This window comes from Pristiophorus japonicus, chromosome 1 (assembly GCF_044704955.1).
Source record: "Pristiophorus japonicus isolate sPriJap1 chromosome 1, sPriJap1.hap1, whole genome shotgun sequence".
Classification (NCBI taxonomy): domain Eukaryota; kingdom Metazoa; phylum Chordata; class Chondrichthyes; family Pristiophoridae; genus Pristiophorus; species Pristiophorus japonicus.
Genome location: NC_091977.1, coordinates 220,374,814 through 220,388,194, shown reverse-complemented (window position 1 = coordinate 220,388,194; position 13,381 = coordinate 220,374,814). Strand labels below are relative to the sequence as shown.

The 13,381-nt window shown below is 42.4% G+C and overlaps 1 protein-coding gene across 2 annotated transcripts in view; it reads right to left on the bottom strand.

Annotated features, from left to right (window-relative positions):
* bnc2 (basonuclin zinc finger protein 2) overlaps positions 1 to 13,381 on the bottom strand; it is a 385,796-nt gene that overhangs the window by 224,977 nt on the left and 147,438 nt on the right. For both annotated transcript variants that reach the window (XM_070870160.1, XM_070870136.1), the window contains exon 2: positions 8,133 to 8,235. In XM_070870160.1, the coding sequence (XP_070726261.1) occupies positions 8,133 to 8,235 (103 nt within the window). The remainder of the gene's footprint in view (positions 1 to 8,132; positions 8,236 to 13,381) is intronic.

The window sequence follows — 13,381 nt, the reverse complement described above, 5'->3', positions numbered from 1 at the left end:
CCTGGCTTTGAGGCAGTCGTGCCATAGTCAGCACCTAGAGATAATAACATCTCCGGATAAAAGCAGCAGCATTAATGTAATTGTCGGCTGATCTCCCTTGCAAATCTTTTGGAGTTTTGACCGCAGATATGACACCTGTTTTTGTCTCCTCTGATCCTACGGCAAGCTTTCCGCTGATGGGTTGCCTGACACACATTCTGCCAGACGTGAGCATAATAAGAATGAAGTAGTACTCGTCAGAGGGGTTGCCAGCATTTACATGAAAAGTATTTCTGCAGGCTGCTCTTTCTGTCTCTCTCTCGCTCACACACACACTCTCATTCTCTGGCTGACTGTCTCTCTCACTCTCTCCAACTCTCTCTCTCTTTCTCCCCATCTCTCTACCCCCCCACCCCCCAATCTCTCTCTCTCTCACTCCCTGCCGCACCCCCCCCCACACTCCCCACCACCCTATGTCTCTCAGTCTCTGGCAAGGATACATGGTCTTGCTAAAGTTGGTCCTAGCATGTCGGAGCTCGGCCAGTGTCTCTGAACCAAGCATGTATTTGGGTTTTAAATGCTTTTCACTTATTTTTGAAAGGTTACTTAAAAATACGCCGTGAAAGGAAGAAGAAAAGTTGTTCATTTGCTGATGAAAGGCAGATCCCAAAAGTGAGGTCATAATTGCACGAGATATCTAGAATCAATGACTTGTGGTTCTACAATCTCTGCGATGCTCAATTTACAGTTACAAGACTGGTGGTCACGAGAACTCAATAGCATCAGTTCCAGAGGCCGCAACCATCGCCAAATTAGATTTCATATCTGAAGTTGTCCAGCTTTACGCTCACTTGAACGTACGGCAATAACATTGGCCAAGATTCAGGTTAGCCATGAAGGATAGTGGTCCAAACATGGATACAAATAGCTCATGAGTGCATGGTTCTGCTAGTGTTATAAATTATTTACAGAAACCCGCCATTCAGCCCAACTGATCTATGTTGGTGTTTATGCTCCACACAAGCCTCCCCCCACCCTACTTCAATTCCTTTCTCCCTCATATATTTATCTAGCTTCCCCTTAAATGCATCTATGATATAGAGGCACTGGAGAAGGTGAAAAAAATATTTACCAGAATAACATCAGAACTGAGAGGTTATACCTATTGGGAATGATTGAACAGGTTGGGGATCTTTTATCCAGAAATGATAAGGGTAAGAGGTCTTTAAAATTATGAAGGGGTTTCATATGGTAGATGTAGAGAAGCTGTTGGCATTTGTGAGGAGTCCAAAACTAGGGGACATAAATATAAGATAGTCACTAATAAATCCAAAAGGCAATTCAGAAGAAACTTCTTTACCCAGAGTGGTGAGAATGTGGAACTTTCTACCACATGGAGTGGTTGAGGTGAATAACATAGATGCTTTTAAGGCAAAGCTAGATAAACATATGAGGGAGAAATGAATAGAAGGATATGTTGATGGGGCGAGATGATGAGGGGTGGGAGTAGGCTCGTGTGGAGCATAAATGCTGGCTCAGACCAGTAGGGCTGAATGGCCTGTTTCTGTACTGTAGACGCAATGTAATTTTATTCATGAATTCATAGCCCTAAAACAAAGAGAACATTTTGTAACAATTATTTTTCCATAGATTTCATGGATAAAATGTTCTGAAAATAAATTATGTTATTGCTCTTACTTATTCGATCCTAAGCTCCACCCCTTTGCCTCCTGCATTTGACCAATTATAGATAGAACAGTCTAAAGGTCTCCCACTGGAAGGATTTGTGCACTAACACCCCGAGGCCAGAGAGAGGCATATTGAATCAAATTGGCCATTAACCCATTAAATTAGAATGAGAGCAAGCTGACAGTGACCTCCACATTGGGCAAGTGTTGTCATCTCAGAACTTGTAGCATGCATCAATTAGAACCAGCCCCTGCATAAAACTCACAAACAAAAATGGCTGAATATTTTTCTGCATTTAGGATTAGTAGAGGCTTTTTATCCATCTGAATGGATTTAGATTTTGTAAGTAATTCTAATTAAGCACTGGATTTTTGTTTATGCTCAGGTGAAACAGTGTTGTATCACCTATTGCATATGGCCATTATTGAATCTTGCTCATTTTTTTCAAAGCCATGTTGGTTCTCTTTCCAAACATCGGTCATATTCCCATTGATGAGGAGACAACCAGGAAACTTTCTCCCAGGCTTCTGCCATTGTTACTTTCTAAAGAAGCTTCTAGAATGCACAACAGAGTCTTCCCTCACCCTTTGGTATTCTGTAGCTCCATCCATACCGATGTGGAATCGGTATGGGTGGAGCTACGGAATACCAAAGGGCAGAAAACGCTGGTGGGAGTTGTGTACAGACCACCAAACAGTAGTAGTGAGGTTGGGGACAGCATCAAACAAGAAATAAGGGATGTGTGCAATAAAGGTACAGCAGTTATCATGGGCGACTTTAATTTACATATAAATTAGGCTAACCAAACTGGTAGCAATGCGGTGGAGGAGAATTTCCTGGAGTGTATTAGGGATGGTTTTCTTGACCAATATGTTGAGGAACCAACTAGAGAGCTGGCCATCCTAGACTGGGTGATGTGTAATGAGAAGGGACTAATTAGCAATCTTGTTGTGCGAGGCCCCTTGGGGAAGAGTGACCATAATATGGTAGAATTCTTTATTAAGATGGAAAGTGACACAGTTAATTCAGAAACTAGGGTCCTGAACTTAAGGAAAGCTAACTTCGACGGCATGAGGTGTGAATTGGCTAGAATAGACTGGCAAATGATACTTAAAGGGTTGACAGTGGATAGGCAATGGCAAACATTTATAGATCACATGGATGAACTTCAACAGTTGTACAGCCCTGTCTGGAGTAAAAATAAAACAGGGAAGGTGGTTCAACTGTGGCTAACAAGGGAAATTAAGGATAGTGTTAAATCCAAGCAAGAGGCATATAAATTGGCCAGAAAAAGCAGCAAACCTGAGGACTGGGAGAAATTTAGAATTCAGCAGATGAGGACAAAGGGTTTAATTAGGAGGGGGAAAATAGAGTACGAGAGGAAGCTTGCCGGGAACATAAAAACTGACTGCAAAAGCTTCTATAGATATGTGAAGAGAAAAAGATTAGTGAAGACAAACGTAGGTCCCTTGCAGTCGGACTCAGGTGAATTTATAATGGGGCACAAAGAAATGGCAGACCAATTGAACAAATACTTTGGTTCTGTCTTCACGAAGGAAGACACAAATAACCTTCTGGATGTACTAGGGGACCGAGGGTCTAGTGAGAAGGAGGAACTGAAGGATATCCTTATTAGACGGGAAATTGTGTTGGAGAAATTGATGGGATTGAAGGCCGATAAATCCCCGGTGCCTGATTATCTGCATCCCAGAGTACTTAAGGAAGTGGTCCTAGAAATAGTGGATGCATTGGTGATCATTTTCCAACAGTCTATCAACTCTTGATCAGTTCCTATGGACTGGAGGGTAGCTAATGTAACACTACTTTTTAAAAAAGGAGGGAGAGAGAAGGCGGGTAATTATAGACCGGTTAGCCTGACATCAGTGGTGGGGAAAATGTTGGAATCAATTATTAACGATGAAATAGCAGCGTATTTGGAAAGCAGTGACAGGATCAGTTCAAGTCAGCATGGATTTATGAAAGGGAAATCATGCTTGACAAATCTTCTGAAATTTTTTGAGGATATAACTAGTAGAGTGGACAAGGGAGAACTAGTGGATGTGGTGTATTTGGACTTTCAAAAGGCCTTTGACAAGGTCCCACATAAGAGATTGGTGTGCAAAATCAAAGCACATGGTATTGGGGGTAATGTACTGGCGTGGATAGAGAATTGGTTGGCAGACAGGAAACAGAGAGTTGGGATAAACGGGTCCTTTTCGAAATGGGAGGCAGTGACTAGTGGAGTGCCGCAGGGCTCAGTGCTGGGACCCCAGCTCTTTACAATATACATTAATGATTTGGATGAAGGAATTGAGTGTAATATCTCCAAGTTTGCAGATGACACTAAACTGGGTGGCGGTGTGAGCTGTGAGGAGGATGCTAACAGGCTGCAGGGTGATTTGGACAGGTTAGGTGAGTGGGCAAATGCATGGCAGATGCAGTATAATGTGGATAAATGTGTTATCCACTTTAGTGGCAAAAATACAAAGGCAGAATATTATCTGAATGGCGACAGATTAGGAAAAGGGGAGGTGCAACGGGACCTGGGTGTCATGGTTCATCAGTCATTGAAAGTTGGCATGCAGGTACAGCAGGCGGTGAAGGCGGCAAATGGCATGTTGGCCTTCATAGCTAGGGGATTTGAGTATAGGAGCAGGGAGGTCTTACTGCAATTGTACAGGGCCTTGGTGAAGTCTCACCTGGAATATTGTGTTCAGTTTTGGTCTCCTAATCTGAGGAAGGACGTTCTTGCTATTGAGGAAGTGCAGCGAAGGTTCACCAGACTGATTCCAGGGATGACTGGACTGACATATGAGGAGAGACTGGATCAACTGGGACTTTATACACTGGAGTTTAGAAGGATGAGAGGGGATCTCATAGAAACGTATAAGATTCTGACGGGACGGGATAGGTTAGATGTGGGAAGAATGTTCCCGATGTTGGGGAAGTCCAGAACCAGGGGACACAGTCTTAGGATATGGGGTAGGCCATTTAGGACTGAGATGAGGAGAAACTTCTTCACTCAGAGAGTTGTCAACCTGTGGAATTCCCTGCCGCAGAGAGTTGTTGATGCCAGTTCATTGGATATATTCAAGAGGGAGTTAGATATGGCCCTTACGGCTAAAGAGATCAATGGGTATGGAGAGAAAGCAGGAAAGGGGTACTGAGGTGAATGATCAGCCATCATCTTATTGAATGGTGGTGCAGGCTCGAAGGGCTGAATGGCCTACTCCTGCACCTATTTTCTATGTTTCTATGTACCCTCCAAACCGGGAAGATCATCCTCTGAATTGCCTCGCTGAGATTGGGTACATAGAGGTCCATCGGATCTACAGCACAGAAACTTGCCATTCGGACCAATAGGTCCATGCCAGTGTTTATACTCCACACGAGCTTCCTCCCACCCTATTTCATCTCACCCCAACAACATAACCCTCTATTCCTTTCTCCCTCATGTGTTTATCTAGCTTCCCCATAAATGCATCGAGGAGAGTGCCATGTGCCAGTATATAATGTAATGTACAATATTTTGAAGGTGCAAGAATATTAAACACCAAATGTTTGAGTTTCAGTCCATATAATATTCTATAAAAGGTTTATCGCGTAAAGGTCACTTTGGTGACATCACTGACAGAGTTTGTCCCTGTATTTGCTAGAGTGGCTCAATGGAAAACAGTAGGAGCCAGGACTCCAAATTGGCGTGTTGGCACAGTTCCCTGAGGTCAGATCGGTCCATAGCTGCTATTAGCTAGGAGTATTATGTATCATTCTGGTCTTGATATTACAAAAAGGATATAGTGGCACTGGAGAAGGTGCAAAAAGCGATTTACAAGGATGGTACCAGAACTGAGGGGTTATAACTATCAGGAGAGATTGAACAGGCTGAGGCTCTTTTCTCTAGAAAAGAGAAGTCTGAGGGGTGACCGGATAGAGATCTTTAAAGTTATGAAAGGGTTCGATAGGGTAGACGTAGAGAAGGTGTTTGCACTCGTGAGGAAGACCAAACCAGAGGTCATAAAAATAAGTCACTAATAAATCCAATAGGGAATTCAGGAGAAACTTCTTTACCCAGAGAGTGGTGAAAATGTGGAACTCACTATCACAAAGAATAGTTGAGGTGAATAGTTTAGATACATTTAAGGGGAAGCTAGTTAAGTACATGAGGGAGAAAGGAGTAGAAGGTTATTGTTGACAGGGCGAGAGGAGGCTCGTGTGGAACATAAACACTGGCACGGACCAGTTGGGCCGAATGGCGTGTTTCTGTGCTGTACATTCTATGTAATTCTATGTAAACTGGGTCCTTCCACATCAAAAGATTGAAAGCAGTAAATCTGCTTTATGATGCCTTAAGGAACTCTCTGACATCACAGGGACAAGCGCACAGTGTAATATCAGATTATATCGCTGAGGAGAAACCACCATCACATGTGGCATAATGTAGGGTGTCGGGGACAATGTATTGGCACTGCACATTAGTGATCTAACACTTAGAATCAGTGGGATGACTTTATACTCAATCCCAAACTCCACTCAATCCCTAAGGGCAAGGAGGTGCCAGCTCAGGCAGGTTTTTAAGTTAGCATAGTTCAAGCTACCACTTGTTCTGAACTTGCAACTAAAAAGGAGAAGTGTTTGGCAAATGAGTTCCTTTCTTTGGAAAGCTAGGAGAATCAATGCCCCAATTTCATTACAGCGACAACAAGTGACTCAATAATATAAAACTGATCTTGGACAGCAGCCAGTTGGCAGCCCAATTTTGCGTTTTCCATTGACCACTGGTTACTTGCTGTAGAGCAATGCATTCCTGATCACGGGACACAGTTTGCGCTTTGCGAGCTCCAACTAGTGTTGACAAATTTCCCTGAAATAGGTGCAGGACCTTCATTTCAACATTGAAGTGACGTCTGCCCTCATTTCAGGAGATCACCAGGGCCACTGACATAAAGGCCCCGACAAATTTAGCTGCAGCCTGTTTTACATCGTTTTGTGCCCGGATGGGTTTCTGAAGAAAAGCATTCAGATTTGTCACTTTTTTATGGAAACAGTTTTCATACAACGGGAAAAGATCATAACAGCCATAGAATTGTATGGCGCAGAAGGAGGCTATTCGGTCCATTGTGCCTGTGTCTGTTCTTTGAAAGAGTTATCCAATTAGTCCCACTCCCCGGTTCTTTCCCCATCGTCCTTCAAGTATTTATCCAATTTCCTTTTTAAAGTTATGACTGAATCTGCTTCCACCATCCTTTCAGGAAGTGCATTCCAGATCATTACAACTCGCTGTGTAAAAAAAAAAAATCATCTCCCCTCTGGTTGTTTGGCCAATTCCCCTAAATCTGTGTCCTCTGGTTACTGAAATAGCCACAATCGAAGAACTTGAATAAATAGAAAAGTGGAGATTTTTAAAAAAGAAAGCCTGGTTTCTGATTAAATTAATTTGTCTCCCAGCACCACATGGAGAAGTACACTTGAATACTTGGTGCAAATTAAGTTTGGGACTAAATGACAGCTCCAGATGTGCAACCAGGAGTCAAAATGATGCCATAATAGACTTAAAAATGATCTTCAAGGATTATCAAAAACATAATAAAGCATGGATCAAGAAAGGTTAGTGAGCCAATCAGGTCAGCTCCTTTATATATTGTACCCCACCCATTCAAATCCAGTGAGAAAGCTTTGCATAAACATTCCCAAATTCTCAAAGGTGAACAAAAATCCCAAATATTCATACATTTTCACATCTGCTATTGAACTTTGACTGCTATGCTCTTTTGCCCCAGAGAATTGGAAGCATTATGTCCCGTGGAGTCTCTGATCATTTCTGTCTATCTATACCCCAATAATTTCCAAACCTTTACCCAACCAGGAATATATCCACCTTCTCTTGAAATTAGTTAACCATTTCAGCCACAGGTGCTTTTACTGGGGAGGTGGGGCGTTGTTCTTCATATCCACATAGTCCAAATCAAACATTCACATCATCTATGTCTTTTGGAGAGTTGGATTATAAAAGGATTTTTTTTCTCTCTTTAAAAAAAAGACTGAGGGGTAGAGATCTTTAAATTTGATGGGTTCAATAGGGTAGACGGAGAAAATGTTTGCACTTGTGGGGGGGAGTCCAAAACTAGAGGTCATGAATATAAGATAATCACTAATAAATCCAATATAACATTCACGCGAAACTTCTTTAGCCAGAGAGTCGTGAGAATGTGGAACACGCTACCACATGGAGTGGTTGAGGCAAATAGCATAGATGCATTTAAGGGGAAGTTAGATAAGCACATGAGGGAGAAAGGAGTAAAAGGATGTGCTGACAGAGTTAGATGAAGTAAAGTGGGAGGAGTTTCGTGTGGAGCATAAACTCCGGCATAGACCTGTTGGGTCGAATGGCTTGTTTCTGTGCTGTACATTCTATGTAATCATGTCATCACTCAAAACATTTGGTGTAAACTGTTCCTCTCACTCACCATGTGCCACCCAGCCATGTTTACAATGGTCACAAGTCCGTAGGTTGATCTTTCCTGGCTGGAAACACTCACACGTGCAATTTACCAGTGTACAGCGGATGGCCTAAAGGACGGAAAGAAAAAGACAACTGTCAGGTGAATTACAATAGATTTCAGACTCCCTTCATTGTGTCATTATCGCCTAAAATGTGTGTGTGTGTGTTTTATCATCGCTCTGTGCTTGCAGATTCTTTGATTATGATGATGTTGGAGCTATCTTGATCTGAGAATCTTTTCACTCAGCAAAAAATAAATCACTCTGTTCACAAACTGGGCAATAGACTTAGTCCTAAAAGGGCTTCCTGCCTCAGTCTGTCCCCCATGAGGAGCATGGTGCCTCCAATGGACAATCTCACCAGATGAATTTCTAAATCTTCACTTTAGTCAGAGAGAATTGAATTAATTTACAAATGAGGCCAATGTTATAGTAAGTTTGGATTCAGGCCAACTATAGAACCTTTTCATAAGAACACAAGAAATAAGAGCAGGAGTAGGCTGTACAGCATGGCTGAATTTCTACAACTCCACTTTCCCGCCCTATCCCCATATCCCTTGATTCTCTTCGTGCCCAAAAATCTATCAATCTCAATCTTGAATATACTCATCGACTGAGGATCCACAGCCCTCTGAGATAGAGAATTCCAAAGATTCATAACCCTCCAAGTGATGAAATTTCTCATCTCATTCCTAAACGGCCAACCCCTTATCCTGAGACTATGGATGGAGGGGAAACAACCTCTCAGCATCTACCCTGTCGAGCCATCTAAGAATTTTATACATTTCAATTATATCACCTCTCATTCTTCTAACTCACAAGAATATCTGCCAATTTTACTCAATCTTTCCTCATAGGACCGCCCTCTCATCCCAGGAACCAGTCTAGTGAACCTTCGTTACACTCCAGCTAAGGCAAGTGTATCCTTCCTTAGATAAGGAGACCAAAACTGTACACAGTATTCCAGGTGTGGTCTCACCAAAGCCTTATATAATTGCAGCTTCCTTACTCTTGTTCTCCAACCCCTTTGCACAAAAGAGTAACATATCATTTGCCTACCTAACTGCTTGCTGTACCTGCATGTTAACTTTGTGATTCATGTACAAGGACCCCTAAATCCCTTTGAATAGCAACATTTACTAGTCTCTCACCTCTTTAAAAATATTCTGCTTTCCATTCTTCCTACCAAAATAGATAATTTTACACTTCCCCACATTATACTCCATCTGCCACCTTCTTGCCCAATCACTTAACCTGTCTATCTCCCTTTGCAGCCTCTTTGCAGCTTACTTTCCCACCTAGCTTTGTATCGGCAAACTTGGATACATTACACTTGGCCCCCTTATCTAAGCCATTGATAAAGATTGTAAATAGCTGAGGCCCAAATATTGATCCTTATGACACTCTACTAATTACACCCTGCTATCTCGAAAATGACCCATTTATTCCGACTCTCCTTCATTGGGAGTCACCCTGAAACATGTTCCCACTGATTAACACAGGAACTAAAACATTTTTTGAGCAGTCACTTGCCGCACGATAGTAGACTTTGCAAGATACTGGCCAAGAGGGAACAGGAAAAACATAAACCTGGAGCCCCCACTAAATTAGGTGCCACTGCTCCTGATCACGCTCAAAATACAGCAGACAAGTACTTTAGACAGTAGTAAATGCGTCAATCATATTGTAGCATTAAAAATTGGGACTTCTCGGTGCATCTACTGTGTTAGATTCTGGTTAAAATCTGGCAGGTTGAACTGTGTAGACCATGTCTGCTGATGGTCTGGTACTAATATGGTCCCTCAAACCCAGCGCTCCAGCACTGTCAATGCAAGCTCCGGGCAGAATTGAACATAATCCATTACGAGTGGATTTTTTCAACCTTCCACTTGCTCAGTGCCACCTAATCGATCTAAAGTGGTTTTTATTACGATCTAATAAGAAAACCAAACTATTATCAGACTGCAGTACCTGACGCCAAATACCAGTGAAAATACCCAGATCTATACGGACTCTGTATAATGCCCAGCAGAGAATTGTTTAGATTCCAGACTTTAGACCAGTAGTTCAAAAGTTTATCCTTTATTTGAAAATCTTTAAAACATTTACTGAAACAAGGATATCGCAGATAAATGTAGCAAATCCAAGTCTTGACCTGATTATTCAAATTAATGTTTATTTCAACATTTCAGTAAAGGTAGTAAATAGAGATATTGAGAGATAGAAGGCACACTGCATTTCCAATTTTGGGAAAACCACATTATACTCTAAACCTTAGAAAGTTATGCGGTGATCAAGAGGGGTGGGAGGAGTCTTGTGTGGAGCATAAACACTGGCATAGACCTGTTGGGCCAAATGGCCTGTTTCTGTGCTGTAAATTCTATGTAATTCTTGGCTATACCATTTCCCAATGTTGCTCGACCCAGTTTAAGTTCCCGGTTGGCACCATAGTCTATGAAACACCGGTGAGAAGTGGAGGTGCCAAATCTAACACCACTTCACAAGATCCAATGCTAAAGTAGGATGAGGTCATTCACAGAGTGCAACTGGTAGCAGAGGAATAGCACATGTCATCGGTTGCACATTTTTTGTAATGTGAAAGCATCTAAAGTTTCCTCAAATGCACATCTGTAGGTCCCAAATCCCCAGCAGCTAAGGGCTTGTAACCAAGATCTCGTTGTGTTTAATCCACAGCTCCAACCATATCCGTGTTGGGTGCATTTTGCGATTCTCAGCTGAGGTTACTGGTTGGCGCTCCCATATTGCAGCAGGAACCTCCTCACAGTGAGGAGGGAAAGGTTTACATTGTCTTTTGAGAATCACACTTAATCATGGAGGAGTCAAGAACCCAGAGCTTCTTGTGTCACTGCTGGAGGACAATGCACAATAAGGGGGCAGAAAGAATATTACACCCCTTACCCAAAAGATGTACAAAAACTATGGAATTCTCCAGGAGGAGGTGGATTATGGATGTAAAACTTCAAACAAAGAATGATTTGAAGGCCACTCTGAAGCAACTCAAGTAACTCAGTAAGTTATAGTTTGCTGGAACAGCACCATCTGGTGTATCAGCTGAGCAATTACAGGTATCTGTACCCTCTATGTATATAGCACCAACCATTGTAAGAACTGGGTGCTGTAATTAAAGCAGCAAAGATTCTTCTAAATTGTTCTTCTAAATAAATAATAGTCTTCAGCACGATTTAAAGAACCAGAGGGGTAAAACATTGGTTCACGCACTCACTTCACACTGTTGTGCTCAGGGTTGTAGTGAATGACACATGATAACAAACCGAGTCAGTCTCTGGCTGGTCTCCGTAGAGAGGTGCACAGTGCTGCTAGTGTATTTCTGCCTTTTAAAGCCACAAAACATTTATTTCCTCCCATCCTCCCTATCAGGATATGAGTAGAGCAGGTCTCCACTCAACTGAGGAAGGAACTGTATCAATGCCATTACAGGGGTGTGTGTGGCCCACTAGTTTGATCTGTCCATTGCACGCAGATTTAATTGTCACAGCAACATAAGGACACAAGTAAATGGAGGGAGGAGTGGGATAGAATTAAATAAAAATGGTAAGTAGACAGTCAATGCTTGGCCACTGCAAAAACACACTGATTTCCTGCTGTAAAAATGTCACTTGACGAGTTGGTTTACAGAAATAATTCAACGATGTTGTTCTGATCTGGAACGCACTGCCTGAAAGGGCAGTGGAAGCAAATTCAATAGTAATGTTCAAAAGGGAATTGGATAAATACTTAAAGAGGAAATAAATTGCAGGGCTATGGGGAAAGAGCAGGGGGAGGGGACTAATTAGATAGCTCTTTCAAACAGCCAGCATAGCCACGATGGGCTGAATAGCCTCCTTCTGTGCTGTAAGATTCTATAAGAACATAAGAATTAGGAACAGGAGTAGGCCATATGGCCCCTCGAGCCTGCTCCGCCATTCAATAAGATCATGGCTGATCTGATGATTCTCAGTGTTAGAGGAACCGCACAGCATCCTTCACTCTCAATACTCTTTTGATGAGAAAGGTTTTGCAAATAGCCAAGGTCGCTACTAGTACATTTGGTCACTCATCAACCAATTTTCAATGAATAAGTTCAATGTAGAAATGAATATTTATGGTTTTAATCAACAGGATGATGTTAAAGTTGAGTGCAGTTTGGATATTTCATTGGAATCTATTAGTCCTTTAATTCGAGGTTTAAAACTGTTGGTATTATTGACAAAGTCATCCAAAATTAATTTCATGATTTCTACAGCCCACTTGCACTGATAACTTTCGGATATTCAGTCTAACCCACAGAATGTGCCACCCTCAATCTTTGACTTTCTATTTGGAAGGAAATCTTAAAGTATTATCTGAAGTGCTTGAACTCACTGAATATTTTCATCAGAACACATTTTTACTTTGTAACCAAAACCTCTTCTTTTGTTGAATAAAGTACTTTTTGCTCAATTCACTATGCCCCACTTTATACCCAGCGCTCTGACTATAATTCAATCCTATCTCCAGCTAATAATATTTTTATGCACCATTGGACTTCCTAGTTCTCTGTGATATTGGCAGGTCAGATAACTAGTCAGGTATTAATGTGATATCCTCTTGAAATTGCCAATAGCACACTGACCTGCCTAATGGACTTTGTTTCATTTGTTATAGAGTTAAAATATACCGGGGTGATGAGTTGGGGTGGGGGGTCACAGGAGGAGTGCCAAGTGGATGCAGAGGGAGGTGCGGGGGGTACGGAGAGTGTGCGGAGCAGGTACGGGTGGGTGGGTAGGGGGTAGGAGGGGGTGTGGAGGTGGGTAGGAGGGAGATAGGAGGGGGTGCCACAGAGGGAGGTGCGGAGGGTTGGGTACCGAGAGGGTGCGGGTGAGTAGGGAGTAGGAGGGGGAGCAGAGACGGGCAGGAAGGGGTGCGGAGTGCATGCGTGGAAGGGGTGGAGCGGGTGTAGGAGGGTGTGCGGAGAGGGTGGGGATAGGGGGAGTGCGGAGAAGGTGCGGGAGGTGCAGAGAGGCAGCGAAGGGAGGGTTGCGGGAGGGTGCGGAGTTTGACACAATCACGGCAGTCACTTTGTTGAAATGAAATATTCAATAACCAGAAAGTTTCTGCGATCAAATTAAATTATGCGCAAAATTGGACAAGATGGAATAGGGTGTATGTTTAATTCATTTTGCAAAATAACTAACTGCAATTTAATTTTATTATG